Source organism: Macaca nemestrina, chromosome 1 (genome assembly GCF_043159975.1).
Source record: "Macaca nemestrina isolate mMacNem1 chromosome 1, mMacNem.hap1, whole genome shotgun sequence".
NCBI classification, from domain to species: Eukaryota; Metazoa; Chordata; class Mammalia; order Primates; family Cercopithecidae; genus Macaca; species Macaca nemestrina.
This window is the reverse complement of record NC_092125.1, coordinates 132,731,388-132,750,815: the sequence shown is the minus strand read 5'-3', so window position 1 is coordinate 132,750,815 and position 19,428 is coordinate 132,731,388. Positions and strand designations below refer to the sequence as shown.

At 39.3% G+C, this 19,428-nt stretch overlaps 1 protein-coding gene across 10 annotated transcripts in view; it reads left to right on the top strand.

The window, feature by feature from the left end:
* The window catches only part of LOC105485467 (cell division cycle 14A), a 173,885-nt gene that overhangs the window by 141,782 nt on the left and 12,675 nt on the right, over positions 1–19,428 (top strand). For 6 of the 10 annotated variants that reach the window (XM_011747855.2, XM_071072476.1, XM_071072467.1 and 3 more), the window contains 4 exons: positions 4,871–4,986; positions 6,062–6,109; positions 8,174–8,296; positions 9,012–9,548. In XM_011747855.2, coding sequence (XP_011746157.1) covers positions 4,871–4,986; positions 6,062–6,109; positions 8,174–8,296; positions 9,012–9,462 — 738 coding nt within the window. In that variant the 3' untranslated portion in view covers positions 9,463–9,548. Of the gene's footprint in view, positions 1–4,870; positions 4,987–6,061; positions 6,110–8,173; positions 8,297–9,011; positions 9,549–19,428 lie in introns of those variants that run through there. The other 4 variants (XM_071072340.1, XM_071072458.1, XM_011747852.2 and 1 more) reach the window with 1 other exon arrangement.

Sequence of the window (19,428 nt, the reverse complement as noted above, 5' to 3'; positions counted from 1 at the left end):
TGGACCAGCTTAAGACAAAAGAGAGTCTGCCCTGGCATTTTGTAGGGAGAGGGGCTAGAGCCTAAGGGCAGAATGGAGGCCCAGGGTGGGTTCTCCTCATTTGTCATTTGTGAATGTGTTCTTTAGTTGTCATGAAGAATGAATCTGGTATAAGGAAGGAGGCCTAACAGCACCTGATGAGAAAAGTTTTCAAACTCTCCCCTGGCTACCAACTCATGAGATTGATTTGAGCCACACAATATATTGTACTGCATTTGGTAATAAACCTTTTCCTCCTACAGGCTCTTATGACCTGGTATATCTTATAGGATCAATCCCCTAATAAATATAAGGCTTGTTATATTTATGTCTGTGTATCTTATTCAGTATTCCAGGAGGCCAAAGTCCTTTTCCATATAGCTTTTTAGTTTCTTAATTCTGTAATTTAATGTAAATATGTTTTGAATAATGTTAACTATTTTTGTTGAATTTGAAGGCTATGTATTAATCACTGAGAATTTTATAGTTTATATGTTCTATCTCTCATAGTCCTAAAAATGCCCCAGACTTTTGTACAATGGCCACAGAGACAAAATAAAAGAAGATTAGTTTAGACAAAAAATAATACGGTTTACATTTTAGTAAATTTTTTCAGACCTGTATTGCCTGTCTGGATCTTTCCCCCTTCTTCCCTCGCCCCGAGTCTGGGCTCCCATGCAGTTTCCCATACCCTAATCCAATCCATTATCTCTCATCAGGCCACTTAAATGTGTCCCTCCCCTGAGTCTTGACCTCCAATTCATTCTCACAATGATCAATGGGAGGAAATATATGCAACATATACAAATGAGGGGGTTTTGTGGATATAAAGAACTCTTACAAATCGCCAAAATACTGTGTACACAAATAAAACAATATGGGAACCCTCCTGGCTGGTAAACATAAAAAAGTTTCCCTAGAAATGGAAGACACACAAATTTAAATGATGACATGCTATTTATGCCTATCAAATGTATTAAAAATGGATGCAGTATTGACAAACGTTTAGGGAATAAAAAGCTCTGAAACATTGCTAGTTGGAATTTACAATGGTACAGCCTTTTTGGAGGGCAATTTGATCATGTAGAAGATGACTTTAAAAGGAATTCCACTTCTATGAATTTGTCTTAAGGCAATAATAAGAGAGTGTTCATAAACCAGGTATATATGAGAGTATGTTTGTTGAGGCTGTTTATAGTGATGAAAGGCAGAGAATAGTCTAACCTAGGGTATCGGTTAAATAATAACATTAGGCATATCTAGACAATGGAATTTTATGGAGCCATAAAACGACAGAGATTTAAAAAAATGTGCCCTGAAAAACTTTCACAATATGTTTTTTAAGTTAAAAAAGTTACAAAGCAGCATATGTATATAATACAACCTCTTTTTGTAAGGAAGAAGTAGGTTGGGGGTTTTATATAGCGCAGGGAAAATTCTGGAAGACTATGTGCCAGAATGTTAATGTGTTTTGCTTTTGATTGTAAATATATAGGTGGTTTTAATATTTTTTCATGTTTACCTATACTTTATTATACATGATACATAAAAATGTATCATAAATATATCTGCATCTCTCTATATATATATCTATATTATTTATTTATTTATTTTTTTGAGACAGAGCCTCTGTCGCCCAGGCTGGAGTGCAGTGGTGTGATCTCAGCTCACTGCAACCTCCGCCTCCCGGGTTCAAGTGATTCTCATGCCTCAGTCTCCCAAGTAGCTGGGATTACAGGCACGTGCCACCACACCCAGCTAATTTTTATATTTTTAGCAGAGATGGGATTTCACTATGTGGGCCAGGCTGGTCTTGAACTCCTTGCCTCATGTGATCCACCTGCCTTGGCCTCCCAAAGTGCTGGCATTACAGGCATGAGCCACCATGCCTAGCCAAATACTTTTTTATTTTTTATTTTTAAGAAAAAACACCCCTGCCCTTGTCGTCACCACCGCAGCCACTCGCCTGAGAGGAGCTGGGGGAGAACGGTGGCCCACGAGTCTCGTTGCAGACAATGCGGCGGCTCCTGTGAGGGTGTTTAAGTAAACTTGAGGGGAGGAAGTAAAAGTATGTTGAATCTGGGTAGTTAAGTGCATGGCTGTGTATTGTAGTATTTTTGTTGTTTTCTGATTTTGAAATGTATTATAATTTACAGAAATATTTGACCTTTAAGATTCACAATAGAATGAGAGAAAAATACATGTAAAGTAATTATAATTTAAAGTGTACTATTATTTAATTTTCTGTTTAACTGTATATCTTTTAAAATGCTTTTATTCTTTTCAAGCAATATATGATTACAGCTTAAAAAATATCAACTAGTGTTGAATTCTAGCAACAAAAAATATCAGTCTCCTCTCTCACCTTTCTGTATCTGTGGACCCACTTCCAAAGGGGGAAACCTCTAGGAAAATTATACTAATATTTTTAGTGCCATTTTTCTATTATAAATACCTTGCTTATGTTGCCGTTTTTTAATTGATCAATTTTGGACATTTTTCTATTGCCTCCTGGTTGTTGTAGACACGATGCAGCTCTTCTGTCTCACTGTCACCACTACTCCCAATATAACTATACTTGTTAGATCAAATAATGTGCACATTATTACTGTGTAAATATTGTTCATGGTTGAGCTTAGTGGTACACTATGACTGTTTTCTTTTTTGATACTCTCTTTGTTTGTCCTAGACCTAATTGCCTTTTTTTACTTGCGTAGTTTTCTATGCATTTAGGAAAAGATAATGCTTTAAAAAGTTGTGCCAAACCATGTTAAATTTTTTTGAAATCTCAACACAGCAAAATTCCATTCTAATTCCATTCTTTTCCTGAAGACATTTCTCCCTTCTAACTTGGACTGGTTGTTCTTAGCCCTCGTGTGTGTGTGTGAAGTCCTAGGATCAGAACTATATAGTCTGATTCTGTAACTCTTCTTCATATTCTTCAGTTAGATCCCTAATTTTATTGGATCTCATGTTATCTTTCCTTTTTCCTGAAGAGCATATCCTGTAATAGTTTTCTCAGAAAGATTGTATGGGTAGTAAATTTTTATATCTGTTTTACTTTTATACTTACCTGAAAGGTTGAATTTTAGAATTACAGGTTGAGAATCATTTTATATTTAGAATTCTGAAGGTGTTTCTAGTGGGAAACATAAAGAGCCTCCTAGTTGGAGGAACAACCAGCATTCCTGGTTTTCAAAATCCTGCAAAAGCACCCGGTTGACAATGAAACTGATTGTGGTAAGGATTCTGTCAGCTCCTAGAAGCTTTCTTGGCCATTCTCATGAGGGCCTATATGCTTTTTGGCCTCACCTCATATTTGGGACACTCTGGCTCTGTGCTAAGTAACTGGTAACATCCCAGCACGTTGAGTGCTTACTGCAGCCTGGTGAAGCTAAGCCCACCTTCTCAGGTGCACTATCCCACTAGCAAGCCTAGCTGTCAGACCTTCCTGATTCCTGTTCTTGCAGACTTCCTTTGATGGTAGTAAGTTCCTCCCCCGTTGGGGTTGTATGAATAGAATTGAAGGGTAAAACTGATTCCTGGAGATTTTTTAGAAGTGCAACTTGAGACTCTAAGAGAACCCTCTGTCATGAAGACTCTATGATCCTGTGACTATTGAGCTGGTATTCTTCTTGGGCAGGACGACTTTTCCTGGGGTCTTGGGCTGTGTCACTTGTACCCATTCTTTAAGGGATTGCCTCTAGGAAGCTTTTGTCCTTATTCTTTCTTTCCCACTGGCCTTGTGCTTTGCATTTCTTTATTTCTTTTTTAAACTCAGAGATGTGATAGTGAGATTTGGTCTTTTTACTCAGGACATGCCTACTGAGTCCCAGGGTTACCTGTGGAATCCAACATAGGTGGCAGGGAGTGAGGAGGTATTGCGATCAGAAATGACTCAAATGTGACTGATGGAAGTATATTTTTCATCAAACAAGAGTTCTAGTTTTAAATAAGGGAGGGGACTCTTATGGCTGGGAGGGATTTTAGCAAATCCAAGCACTTTGATTTTTCAGTTGAGGAAAAAAGGCAAAATACAGTCTTCACTGGTGCAATGACAGTGTGCTGTGGCATATATTTTAGAAAGAACATTGCATCTTGGGATGAGAAATCTAATTTTGAAATCATACGAAGGTCATTAAGAGTTTATGGGAGCTTGGGCAGTATTCCTAACTTCCATGAGTGTGTCCTTTCTTCATCAATAAATTAAGGGTATCAGTGTCTCCCCCTGCATCAGCGCTGTTGAAGAGACTAGCATTTGAAGAGACTAGCCTGGTACTTCTATTTTTCAAACAATAAAGACTTACTTCAGAAGGAAATATCTAGTGAACAAGGTCCTTTAAATCCTTCTGAAAAGAACTTGTGTGCTTTTAATAGTGTTAAAATAATTACTGTGTTAATAACTTACTGTATAGATATCCTAAAGTATTTTTATCTTGTATTTTTGTAAACAAGTTGTGGAATTTGCAGTGATGGCTCCTGGTAGTATCTAAAAATATGTTTGTACTGCATCTGTGGGCCCTTCTGTATCTAGGCTATATTCCAATGCACGATTGTGTCTGCAGGAGAGAGTCTCCTCTGTTGGGGTCCGTTGTAACAAACAGCTCCTTTTATATTCTCCCACATCTATTCCCGTGCTTCTTTGATTTGGAATTTGACTTGTTGCCTGTTGAACTGGCAAATAGTTGAGTGTTCTTTTGTGTAAACTTCGACAATGCTGATTCATAGTACCTCTAGTGACTTAATCTATATTAAGATAATCTGTATAAAATGTATCTATATATGTAATCTATTAAGAAACCTATATAAAGCCAAATTTTGACCTTTCTATGGAATGGGTATTTTTTTCCAGAATAACTTAGAAGATGATGAAGATGTGGAAATGAAAAATGGTATAACCCAGGGAGACAAACTACGTGCCTTAAAAAGTCAGAGACAGCCACGTACCTCACCATCCTGTGCATTTAGGTAGATCTGTTTTAAACACTTCAGTTCATAGTGTGCTCCCCTTTGTGAATAGAACATTTAATCTTCTCTTTAATCTGTAATCTTCTCTTTTGAATTTTGTTCTACAAATTCTAAGTTTACTATTTCGTGTTGTTTATTAATTATTTTATCACTGTTGGGAGTGGCTAAAGTTTAGAAGTTTACCAAAAGCAACTGCTGCATCTCAGTCTCTGGAATTCTACCTTAAGCTGCAAAGCAGTTATCTCTGGGACTGTTTCAAATTCCGTTTGGATTTCTCCCCTTCTGCTGTGAATGAGTTTCTCGTCCTGTGTTGGATCCTCACAGGTGTGCCGAGGCTTTTGTGTTGACTCACAGTGTATGGAAAAGTATTGTATGCCAGTCTCTGGCAATCCAAGCTAAGTCCTCAGCTTTACCTTCTATTTTTGAAAATTGAATAAGCAATTCTTACCTGTGCCTGTAAAGTTATAAGCCATCTTGACTTTGAAGTCTCAAACTACTCACCGGAATCAATGATGGGACTTGCGTTCCGATCACAACATTTGAAACCTGCTGGTAGTTCAGATTGGGTTTAAAAAAAGGTTTTGGAATTAAAAGGTGCAACATTTGTAAATATCATCATTTTTTAAAAATTTCAATATACTGGGTGGCAAGGCCTCAGTCCACAGATTAATATAATGGGAAGCAACAACATTGCTTTGACTTATAAATAAGAGACACACATAGCAGAAGGATGTGTTGCCGGTATGACAAACACCAAACAGATTCACAGGGAATTTAGCTTTCATGTGTCATCTGGGAGAAACTGTAGCACTGTAGTCAGATTGGGTCTTTACTGAGTTCCTGATCTAAGGAATAAAGGTTCATATTGCTCAAAAATGAGGTTATCATTTTCTGCAGTATTATGAGAAAAGGGGATAGCAAGCCTGGTTCTGGGTAATCTAGGATCCATTTGCAAGGTTTCTCCCTTTTGCTAATTTAATATTTTTACTGGTTTGATACCATTTGATGTGCCTTGTGGTCTTTGTGAAAACATGTGGCCTGGTGATATGTGAGCATCTGTCTTCGATTTCCGCAGGTCGGATGATGCAAAAGGACACCCAAGAGCAGTGTCCCAGCCTTTCAGGTACTGCCAATGAGGTTCAATGTCTAGTAGCTTATAAATATATGCTTCCTTTTAGCCATGTTTCCCAAGTCTCAAACATGAAAATCAACTGTACACAGCTTTTTGATTTTTAAATTGCTTCCTTTCTCTTCCATATTGTTTATGCCTTATTTTTAATACTCACCATGAAAAGGATTTTTTTTTTTTTTTTTTTTTTTGCTGGTATGCCCACAGGGCTGTGTGGTGGTGGTAGAGACATCAATGTATTTTGTGCTCTTAGCCCATTGTGGGGGTCTCTCAGAAACTACAGGTGCTCTGCATCTTTCCTTTCGATCTAGTGATAGATCTAGCTTACATTGTTTCCATTTTTATTTGTCCTCTTTCCCTCTGTTTTTTCCCAATCAGCATGCATTTGTTCTCCTCCTTTATTTTCTAGTCTTATTTTCTTCTCTACCTTCCTTTTGAAGAGAGAACACTAGTTTTGTTCTGTGGAAAAATGTCCCCTGAAACCTCCTGGAGTGGTACCACTATCCGGTGTGGCACTCAGTGAGAGCAGTAGAGATGTTTGGTCAAGAGTGTTGATGAAATAGGGGAAAGAAGCTCTTCACCTGCTGGTTCTTATTCATTCTTAGGTTTAGGACTGTTTAGTGAGGGCAGTTCTAAGAGGGCTCAAGCTTCCGGAGCTTCTGGAGAAGCTTGAATCGCTTCTTGGTCGAATTTTTCCCGTAGAAAAATCGCTTCTTGGTAGAATTCTATTTTGAAGGCAAAACATGAGCTTAAGCTGCTGTTTGGAGGGTGGATAATGAAGGAAAGAGTCTACAAGTGAATAAGCTTTTCTCTAGCAGAGAGGAAAACAGAGTTCAGCTACATTAAATGATTTATCTAGGATCAAATAGATTTGGTATTCAGATTATGACTGGGCCCTGGCTATCCAGATTTGGGTGTTTTTCCTTTTTGTCCACTTGGCAAATATTTATTGAGCACCTGCTCAGAATCCAGCATTGTGCTAGCCACTGGGAATTGAAATGAGAGAGAAGTCTTTGCCCTCAAGGAGCTTATATCAAGTAACGGAGATAGACAAATATCAGATGATGCAATATGGTGTAAGAGCTATGATTTACTATGAGAATATATGTTGAAACGTATATTGCTTGGGAACTCAGAGAAGGCTTGCTTGATGAGGTAACAGCTGATTGGACCATTAAAGGCTAAGTGTGATAGGAGTGGGTCAAATGGACATGGAAGATAAGAGGTAGAGGATGGGAAGGAGATGAGTAAATGCCCTGGCAGGGAAAATAGCCTGTGCACACTGGACAAATGTGTGGACGCTACCGATTCAGGGAACTCAAGGCATTTTTGTGTAGCTGGAATAGAGATGTCCAATGCGAGAGCGTGGAAAGAAGGACCTGTCCAGGTTTTGGAGGGGTTGCATAAGCCAAGCCAAAGAGTTTCTATAGGCTTATGGGCACAGAGGAAAGATGAAATGATTTAAACAGTGAAGTGACATGATTCACTGAAGGCTATTCACAATTCGAATTGTTTAGGAAAAAGATTAAAAGATGCCACTCATAGTCAAGGGTAAGAAATAAAGATGGCCTCGCCTAGGGTAGTTGCAGGGTGGAAAGGAAAGGATGGATTTGAAATATAAGAAATGGAATCTAAGGTTGTGCTGAGGAATGAATACCAGTGGCGAAAAAGGGCAGTGACCCAAGAAGACAGGATCATGGCTAAGAGCAGGACTTTGACTCCTGCGTTTGAATCCCAGGTCTGCTGTTCACTAACTGAGTGACTGGATGAGGAACTTCTCCTCTGCGTTTCTATTTCCTCGCTTGTAAAGTAAGGGCAGCAATATTAGCTCCTTCATAGGGTTGTTGTGAGGACAAGCTGAGCTGACATCTTTAAGGTTCTCAGAACAGTACCTGGCAGAGTTAGTGCTGTGTCAGTGTTGGCTGCCGCTGCTGTCATCACTATTAGGACCTGTCATGATATCTTTAAGACTGATTAATTTATCTTGTCCTAGCTAGTTGCTGAATGTTTCAGATAAGACTACTTTATGGTGACACTTTGCCATTTTTCTCCACAAAGATTAAGTTCATCCCTGCAAGGATCGGCACCTACCTTGAAGACATCAAAAATGGCACTGTCCTCTTCAGCGACAGCCAAGAGGATCAACAGAACTTCTTTGTCTTCAGGTGCCACTGTAAGAAGGTAATTTTTCTCTCCCTCTTCCAAGGTGCTGGTTTGAGGTAAAGGAAGCTTGCAGCAGGCAATGAGTTTGGCTGCAGTTTTGTCAGAGCAGGGGATAAGGGAGAAGAGAAACCACAGAAGACCCTGTGATCTTCTGGGGCTTCCGTTCCTGTCTTGGAAGGCAGGAGACAAGGCTGTGGAGGCAGTGGTGCAGAGCGTGCTCTTCTTCTAGTGAGTCTGCAGCTGGCTTAGTGTGATCCAGAAAATGGAGTTCAGTTGCATATACAAATGGTATTGTCATTTCTCAGTTGACATGTATAGGCAGGGGAGAACTAACCAAAATGGGTAGGGATGTTTGATGTAGTCATATGATTGAATATGTACTTAAGTCTGCTTTTAATGCTCCCCTTACATGGCCCTTTTCCTTTGCTTCCCACCCCAGGGTAAATAAAACTCCCTGCTGTTCTGTTTCGAGATCTATAGTCAAAGTGTTTTAGCCAGTTTCTTGGGTCCTAGTTAACTGCTTTTGACAAAGAAACTTGATATGTATAAGTCAAGGCTACATATTATCATAACACCAAGGGTGGTGAAGAAGCCATCTTGACATCATTCACATTGATCAGTATTGTCTTCATCATGTTCCCCTAATGTCATGAGTATGTTTTAGAAACATGAGCTCCGTGTGAGTGTACACTGTTGTCTGTTTTTTCCCTCCTCACTTGTGTTTTCCATTCAGCTTTTCCATAAACTCCCGGCTAGCCAGTTCTCTAGGGAACTTGAATGCTGCAACAGACGATCCAGAAAACAAAAAGACCTCCTCATCCTCTAAGGCAGGCTTCACAGCCAGCCCGTTTACCAACCTCTTGAATGGCAGCTCCCAGCCGACTACCAGAAATTACCCTGAGCTCAACAACAATCAGTACAACAGAAGCAGCAGCAGCAACGGGGGCAACCTGAACAGCCCCCCAGGCCCCCACAGCGCCAAGACAGAGGAGCACACCACCATCCTCCGACCCTCCTACACCGGGCTTTCTTCTTCTTCAGCGAGATTCCTGAGCCGTTCTATCCCTGTAAGTTCGCAGACACCACCTCCTGGTCCTCAGAACCCTGAATGCAACTTCTGTGCCTTGCCTTCCCAGCCAAGGCTGCCACCAAAGAAATTTAATAGCGCCAAGGAAGCCTTCTGAGCGATGCCTTCCCTCTGTGCTGTGAAACTGTCTATGCACTACATTCTGCTAGCTCCTCTTCAAGTAAACGCCACGTTTCAACTGGGTTTTCTTCCTTCTTTTTCTTCCTACCCTGCACTCCTTTATAAGTAGTTTCTCTTAAAAAGGAAATAGCTTTCATTCTTTTGATTATGGACATTGTTGACTTCAGTTACTTTTCAGTTGTGTTTCCAATCACTCTGAATATCTGGTGCAAAGCCAGGAGCTGATTCATACAGTGGATAGCATTTGCTGGGGGTGTGCTGGTTTGGGAAATTATGGCTTTTTGCACATCATTTATCAGTGAATGAATTTTGGAGTATTGACATGTGGAAGGTGCTGAATGAACACTATCTTCCTAGAACTAAGCATTAGGCCCTTGAATATTTCACCTCCTGCAAGGAACTGACCCAGAATAAAATAAGTGGCAAGTGGAAGATGTTTCTAAGAAGGGCTTATAGGTAGGTACCTGGGATGCAAGTGGAGGAGCAAGCAGAGTATCAGGAAGGTGTTTAAAAGTAGCCAGCACTCTTCTAGAGAAAGGTGGGAAGACCTCCAAACACATCTTACCAGTGAGATCTCTATTTAGGTTACCAAGCTCTCTTTAACAATCAGCAATACCAGGTAAGGTAAACTCTGTTGGTTAACTCCTATTATAAATTACTTTAATCACCTGTTTTGATTGCCTCTAGGGGTATTGAGATCTATAGGAATGTGAGTTTTGACTTGAGAGTAGCAAGGACAAATAGGAAGCAGAAATCAATCCTGTGTATTAAGGAGATACGAAGCATGGTTTGCAACACTGTACTCAGGGCTTGAGCAAGCCCTGGGTGTCTTGGAAGGCTCTGGCCTGGCATCCCTTCATACTCTCTATTCTTGAAACATTTCCTCAGCAATCATCTAGGGAGTGGTTGCTTCTGTAGAGAAGAGGGGAGGAGGAAAGGTGCTGGTGGCAGTGTGCTACGTATGGTCCACTCAGCAAAACAGGAGCCCCATGGTTCATCCTTAATGACATTCACTTTCTTTAGTTGGCAGTTTAGAAACCATGAGGATGGGCCAGGAGCAGTGGCTCATGCCTATAATCCCAGCACTTTTGGAGGCCAAGGTTGGTGGATCACCTGAGGTTGGGAGTTCGAGACCAGCCTGGCCAACTTGGTGAGACCCCCGTCTCTACTAAAAACTCGAAATTAGTGGGGCGTGGTGGTGCTCGCTTATAATCCCAGCTACTCAGAAAACTGAGGAAGGAGGATCCCTTAGAACCCAGGAGGCAGAGGCTGCAGTGAGCCGATATCGCGCCACAGCACTTCGGCCTGGGTGACAGAGTGAGACTGTCTCAAAAAAAAAAAAAAAAAAAAAAAAAAAGGAAAAAGAAACCATGAGGATGAGGATGTTTTCTAACATGAGAATGCAGTGTGCGTGTTTATGTGTGTGTGTATGTGTTCATGTTTGGGTGCATTAGATTCATTACCGCTCTTATCCCTACCTCAGACTTCTTTTAAAATTTGTTCCCACTCTGTCGACTCTCAACCCATTCCCTAAGAGGAGCCTAGCGTATCTGATTTTCCCTGTCCAATTTTACAGGCATGAGCCCCCGTGCTTGGCCTTGGCATTAGTTTAGATTCCTTTACAGATTAGGGTCCCAGGAAATTGCCAGCCATCTACCCCTTAATCTGATGCTGATCCCACTATATGAATTGGGTGTATAGGTATCATAAAAACTTAAATCCATGTAACTAAGGATTAGATGTAAAAAGATAATATATTTACATTTTCCTAACTATATGTATAAATCATATACTTTCCAGCATTCGTTGAGCTCAGTCAGCGTTTTCACATACTGACTGTGGATCAGCCTCTTCTTTTGGATCAGAATGCAGATCTTTCCATTTTCAGAAAAAGTGCTAGAGATATATAGATAATCATACAGTCACGTGCTGCCTAATGATGTTTTGGTCAATAACAGACCACATATACATTGGTGGTCCCGTAAGATTATAATGGAGCTGAAAAATTCCTATTGCCTGGTGATGTCGTAACCCTCATAGGGTTATAACTGCAGTACTCATGTGTTTGTGGTGATGCTGGTGTAAACAGACCTACTGTGCTGCAGCCATATAAAAGTCTAGCAGTACAATTATGTACAGTGCATAATACTTGATAATAAATACCCGTTACTGGCTTATGTATTTACTGTACTATACTTTATATCATTATTTTAGAGTATACGCCTTCTCCTTATTAAAAAAACAAGTTAACTGTAAGCCTCAGGCAAGTCCTTCAGGATGTATTCCAGAAGAAGGCATTGTTGTTAGAAATGACAGCTCCGTGTGTTACTGCCCCTAAGACCTTCCAGTGGGACAAGATGTGGAGGGGAAGACAGCGATATTGATGCTGACCTGGTGTAGGCCCAGGCTGATGTGTGTGTTTATGTCTTCGTTTTAAACAAAAATTTAGAAAGTAAATACTAAAAATATTTAAAATAAAAAAATAGGATAAGGATGTAAAGGAAGAAAATATTTTTGTATAGTTATACATACAATGTTTATTTTAAACTAAGTGTTCATTTCAAGCGATTGGGAGTTGATAAAAAATTAAACAATAGTAAAACTAAGTATTATTACAAAAGAGTCAAAAGTTAAAACAATTAAAAAGTTTATAAAATAAAAATGTTACAGTAAGCTAAGGTTAATTGACTATTGATAAAGAAAAATTTTTAATACAGATTTGGTATAGTATTTAAGTGTACAGCATTTATAAAGTCTACAGTAGTGTTCGGTAATGTCCTGTGCCTTCACATTCAGTCACCACTCACCCACTGTCTCACCCAGAGCAACTTCCAGTCCTGCAAGCTCTATCCATGGTAAGTGCCCTTTACAGGTGTGCAATTTTTAGATCTTTCATACCATATTTGTACTGTTTATTTTCTATGTTTAGGTATGTTTAGACACACATACTTACCATTGTGTTATAGTTGCCTGCAATATTCAGTACAGTAACATGCTATACAGGTTTGCAGCCTAGAAGCAGTAGGCTATACCATTTAGCTCAGGTGTGTAGCAGGCTCTACGGCTTAGGTTTGTATAGGTGCACTCTGGCATGCGCACACAACAATGAAATTGCCGAAGGATACATTTTCAGAGTGTATCCTTGTCATTAAGTGACACATGACTGTGTAAATAGATTACATACGTAAAGGTATTGTATAATCCACACTTATAGCTGAATGCCAGTAGCATTGGTAGCTTGACAAGAATAATGTTCTACTTTTTTGTTTTCCTCTTTGCTGGTAGAACCATGGCGGCATTCTTTAGACAATTGTTAATCTCCCCTAATGATGTTTACATAACTTGATTTGGGTCTCGTTCCATATTTTGTTATTTCTTTTCACTTCTCCTCCTCCTCGTCCCTCTTCTGGCTAGAATAGAGTGATTTTTAAATAATTGAATTTAAGAAATAGTCTGTGTGGGCAGTTGCTGCCACTTCACTTCTCCTCTCTCCTAAATTTATCATCTTATTGTAAAGAAAAGCATTTATAAATAGAATTATCAGCACAACATTTTCCTCCCTCTCACCCTCCCTGGAAGTAAGCAGCAGCAGGTCTTTGCAGCAGACCCTCCCCTCTTTAATTTTGCTTAGAAAACCTCCTGTGAGAGGGAAAGCTCCAAGTCCTACTTCTGCTGACTTGTGGTCAAAAAGCTAAATTATGATGAAAATTCCCATTTTGTGTGGAATAAGGAGATTATGAGTTATTTTTGTTTATGGTCCAGTGCAGCTTGTCTAGTTATACTGGGTTTATTGTCTAAATAAGATCATCCTTCTAGTTCTAGTACTTCTGAAGATGTGAGATTAAAAGCCTTGAAGAACTAGAAAAATCACTCAATAAAAATGTTTTAAAATTCTTAGGTAGGAAGATGAAGTCTGCATGGCAATATCCTCCCAGAACCTTTAAGAAAGACCCAGAAACTCTTAGGGGATGGGGTGATGGGTATTTAGAGGGAATCTAATATTTTAAAAGCTACAATTAGCATCTCTTTTGAAAGCTGCAATTGCTCACTCACTTTTTGCAGCAGTTCAGCCCCCAGAAAAATGTAAAAATGATTTCCTTATTCTGTCATTAAATCGTTTAACACAGAAAACAAGAACAAATGTTAAGGATTCCTTATGGTTGTGACAGAATGCTGAGGAACAGTCAGATTTTATTTTTATTCATTTGTCCTCTTTTGCTAGTCTTGCAGTTTCTACTGCCCTGTGCAATGCACACACAAGGTTACATTTTTGTTGACCCACTTACTGTGAAAAATGAGTTTCACTCCCTGACACTGAGAGGAGTTTTCAAATGCTTAAGAAATGAGGGACATGTGATTATGGTGTAGGTGGGGTGGAAGTATTTTATTAAATTGAAATTACTTGTGGTATCTGTCTTGAATATTTGCTATGCTTTATTTTTATAACACTTAATCACTGGATTACTAGTCATCTACATTGACCTTACCTGACCCCCGAGTCTGAGTTAGGTCATGTTGCTTCTCCCATAAGCCTCTCTACATCCCGCCTTGGTCTAAATCAGAATACTCTTTTTCAGTCGGAATTTGCACCATCCACTAGACTATATGCTTTGTGAGGGCAGGGATGGTGCCTCTGGTTTTCATAGTTATATGCCCTGTGCATGGCATATATTAGGCACTCATTAAGTATTTGCTGATTAGATAAAAGGATGGATGGATAAATGAATGAATGCTCTATAGCTTTAATAATAAAACTATACAATAAGTAAAACTTGTTATAGCCTGTAATAAGCTTTGTTTTGTACTTTTCTATCTTAATCTTCAAACATTTGCAGGGATATTCTCATAGTGAAGGTTGTAGGTAATGTCAGTGGTGCTGTTCATTGTCTCGGAATTTTTCCTTTCTTCTCCATTCAGTTGCTTCCTCATCCCTATTGTGTTTGAGTCTTTTATGAGCTTCCTAACTTGTCTCTTTCCACCTTTAATTCCAACTTTAAAGTAGGATTGGCAGACTTTTTCTGTAAAGGGCCAGATAGTAAAGATTTTTAGCTTTGTGTCCCAACTATTCAACTCAATATATAAACGAAAGGTGTGGCTATGTTAAATAAAACTTTATTAACAAAAATAGGTGGTCGGTTGCATTTGGATAGTGAGTTGCAGTTTGCCAACCCCTGCTTTAAAGCATTGCCAGATAAGATATGTAGATTTCAACATCTTATTTCCCTGTTCAGAAATGACCAGTGGTCCCCTAGTGCTAGAATATAAATACTGACTTTCTTTGCTGAGCTTTCAGGCCCTCTGTACTGCATTTCTGTAGTATTGTATCTTTGCACCAGCATTTACCTTGCTTATTCTCTTGTCCTCTTCTCCCACTATGTTCATGCCTACTGCGAGTCTTTAGGAAGCCCTTTCTTGGAAGCTCCCTGCCCTCCTTATCAATTTCTCATCTTTAAATAAAGACATATATTACCTTCCATGTCTTCTGTGAAGCTCTCCCCAATAAATGGAATCCACCCTATCATTAACACTTTATTTTATCATGTTTGCTATTACATACATGAACATCTATATTTGTTTACATATTGTCTGTGTATGTAAGAATTATCTACAAATTTAAACTTCCTTTTTTAGACATTTCAAAAAATTCTTCTATAGTTCATGGTTTCTAACACAGTACTGGTCACAGGTGGGAAGTAAAAATTAAAATACTCATTTGGTTGAAAGTTGAAAGCAAAATGGAAATGAAATATTGTGTGCTTCCTACTTTCCCTTAGCATTCTTATATGACAGTTGAAGTTGGCTTAAATGTAGTTCTTTTTTCTAGTGTCAGTAGCATTTTTATACTCAGTTGGTTAATACTGCCCTTTGGTTATGAAGACTGTGTGGATGTTTTCCATCTCAAATTTGACCAATGTAAGAACAACCTTGGTAGCCTATGAATAGGTTAAGTTCTTCTGTGTTCTAACACCAGGCAGAATACGTACGTATTTTAAGGAATTGTTGGTCCTTAAAGTAGGACCTGGAATGAGGTCAAAATATTAGAATCTAGCTTTATAAAATAACCAGTTTGATGAAAATCTGAGTGATTGGCAGTGCACTAAAGCACGGTTCATTTTTACTTTGGAATAATGTTAGTGCTGACAGTGATAAACTCCTTATTGATTGTGTGAATATCCATTCCCAGTAAAGTGCTAAGACTTTCTAGTGGTACGTAGTAGTGTTTGCTGATGTCAATTTGTTGTCTTTTCCCTCTGCCTATTCTCCATTTTAAAAATTGGTCATCTTGTCCTGATTTTAAATATGACATTTTTATTAGTCTGCTTTTGTTGCTATTAAGAAATACCTGAGGCTGGGTAATTTATAAAGAAAAATAGTTTATTTAGCTCACAGTTCCGTGGGCTGTACAAGCATGGCACCAGTAATCTGCTTGGCTTCGCATGAGTCCTCAGGAAGCTTACAATCATGGTGGAAGGCAAAAGGGGATCTTGCGTATCACATGGCAGGAGGGAACAAGAGAGAGGGAGGATGTGCGAGGCTCTTTTAAGCCACCAGATCTCAGGTGAACTCATAGAGTGAGAACTCACTCGTTACTGGGAGGACAGAACCAAGCCATTCATGAAGGATCCACTCCCATGACCCAGGTACCTCCTACTAGGCCCACCTCCAACACTGGAGTCACATTTCAACAGGACATTTGGAGGGGATAAAACATCCAAACCATATCAATATTCATTTATTAATTCATATTAATATTATTAAATATTAACTGTGTTAATATTTATTACAGTTAAAGATTAGTACTAGCTTTCTATTCTTTTGTTGTATATTTACGTTGCTGTGGTTTTTCATCCTTCCTCTTTGTTGTGGCATTACTTTAGATTTGATGTAATTTTTCAGCTAAGGGATACTAACTATATATCAAGAACATGAGCTCAATCTCAATATTGAACCACACCTTTGGCATTCATTCAATATTGCGATTTTTTTTCTCTTCCCAAGCGGACCTGAGAATGTTACTTGACAAAGCATCAAATCGTTACGAGGTCAGCATGGTTCAGATGATGCCTTTACATTTGCATATAAGCTATTTATATGTTTGCAGTATTTGTAGATACATGTTAACTATAATTTGTTTTCAGTGTTAAATAGTGGTTTATGTTAATTTTCTGTATAAAGCCTGTCAGCTATTTTTGACTCTACTTTTGAAAAGACTTAAAAACATAAAACTTGCTTTAAGTGATAAGGTTGATCAGAAATATATAATAGGTGGGGATTAATTTATATTCTCAATGTATTAGAGTTATGAATCACCTTGGTCGTTCAGCTTCATTTTATACTCTCTTATGTAGTGTCAATAATACTACTAGGTCAATAGAAAAGAGTCTTATTTTAATCTTGCGTCTTATTTTTTTGGCTAGGAGTAAAAGAAAGCAAGTGCTTTTTATATACCTATAAAAGCTGGCTGGGTGCAGTGGCTCACACTATAATCCTAGCACTTTAGCAGGCTAAGGCAGGAGGATCACCTGAGGTCAGGAGTTTGAGAACGGCCTAGGCAATACAGAGAGACCTCATATCTTAACAACTGAAATTAAATGAAATGGAAGCTTATCCAATTAATAAAGCTATAGCTAATATTTATGTAAGTGTCTACCATGAGCCCAGTATTTTTTTGGTAGAGCAAGGTAAGACAAATACATACAAGCCATTGTCCTCCACTAGATTAAAAACTTCATGCAGGCATCTTCGGTGGAACTGATTGCTCTTGTTTTTCTGGTCCTTTCTGTTTTTGCACTGCTGCCAGAATCCACTTAAAATACCAGTTTCCTAAGGTAAGTCTTTGTTTAACAGCTTCTGTGGGTGAAGAATAAAACCAATTATTATAAGATTTTTCCTCTTTTTTTTCTGAAATTCTGTAGTTTCACCATAATATAGCTATATACAGATTCATTATAATTTATCTTGCCTGGCGTCAGTGTGTACTTTCAATCTTAGGGCTGCATGTTTAGTTATGGAAAATTCTCAGCCAGCATTCTTTTTTTTTTTTTTTTTTTTTGTAGAGAGTGTCTTGCTATGTTGCTCAGGTTGATCTCAAACTCCTGACCTCAAGCGATCCTCCTGCTTTGGGGTCCCAAATTGCTGGGATTACAGGCTTGAGCCACCACACCCGGCTCCACTATCTTTTTGGATGTTGCTTTACTGCCTTTTCCCTTATTTTCTCCTTTTGCAATAGCCCCACAATTTTTTTATATTTTTTATTTATTCATTTATTTATTTTTTTAGAAGGAGTCTCACTCTTGTTACCCAGGCTGGAGTGCAATCTCAGCCCACTGCAACCTCCACCTCTCAGGTTCTTCACCTCCCAGGTTCAAGTGACTCTCCTGCCTCAGCTTCCTGAGTAGCTGGGACTACAGGTGCATGCCACCACGCCTGGCTAATTTTTGTATTTTTAGTAGAGATAGGGTTTTGCCATGTTAGCCAGGATGGTCTCAAACTCCTTACCTCAGTGATCTGCCTGCCTCGGCCTCCCAAAGTGCTGGGATTACAGGCATAAGCCACTGCACCCAGCCAACAGCCCCCAAAACTTATAGTGGAGCCTTTCAATCTGTCGTTAATATTTCTTACCTTCTTTTTATATTTTTCAGTTCCTAAGCTCTAGCTGTATTCTGATTGAATTCCTCCTATTATTTTTCAATTCATGAATTTTCTTTAATGTCAGTTCTGGAGTATATCCCCCAATCCACTGACTTTTGATTTCAGGGGCTATATCTTTCCTTTCCAGCATTTCTAATTTGATCCTTATGATAGCCATCTGTTCTAATTTGGGCCCGCCTGTTTTTGTTTTATGGCTTCTTATTCTTTTTATGTGTGTGTGTGTGTGTGTGTGTGTGTGTGTGTATTTTTTTTTATTTTCACCTGGAGGATCTCAGGTGATAAGGCATTTTGATATTGCCTTGTTATTTGCATTTCACCCCGTTAGAGTTTGCCTTGTGATTGCAGACTTTGTCAGTTCTCATAATGTTCATTTTCCTTGTGTGTTAGGGAATTTTGGTTCGTAGTTTCAGAGTGCATGGGAGTTTTTGTGTGTTTCTCTCCTCTCTCTGTTTTTCACTCCTCATCTGCTGACCTTCTTGTTGGCTCTACCTGATCATCTAGGCCTTTGGGTTGGGTTTAGAAAGAGACCTTAATGACCCAGGCTTCCATCTCTTGGTGAGCTCCTCCCAGGCTAGCTTCTCAGGCAGGGATGTGGCTCCACCTTAGCCCTGGCCCAAGAGCAATGGTCCCAATTTCTCTCAGCCTCCTTCCCCATGTGGGAGAGCCTGACTCCACCCCTGATTTCAGGCCAGGGGCTTTTCACCTATGTACCCACATGAATGGAACACCTAGCCACCTCTGCAGGCTTCCAGCCGTGTAGCCAGAGTCTTACCACTGTCTTGATTGTTTCTGGGCCACAAAGGTGTTGATCTTGCTTTTTAATTTCTGCTGTGCCCTTTATTTGTTCTTCATCTTTAAAAATATTTAATACATGCATACAGAGGGTAGTTTGGAGTGTACCATCTTGACATTAAGTAGGTCCAGTCTCTGCAGCTTGCTGTTCAGTGCCTTTTTCAGCTTTCCCCAACCAGCTTTCCAAACTCATTTCCCTCCACTCCTGAGCATGAACCTTCTGCTTCTACCGGGCAGTTTCTTACGTCCTGGAATGTGTGCAGCTCTTCCTACCTCTGTGTTTTTCTTACATGTTAGGTCCCCAACTTGGTCTCCCGTCCTCCCTCCCTTTGCTTCTCACCTCCTTTCCATCAGGAGTTGGCCTAAGTCCAACCTCCTCCTCTGTGAAGCCTTCCTTAACCTCACCAGACCATGGCAATCCTGACGTTTTTTGAAGTCTTTCTGTTTGTATTGGTTATTGGCCTTCCTCATCCCTCTTTCGTATTGAGAGTCACCTATC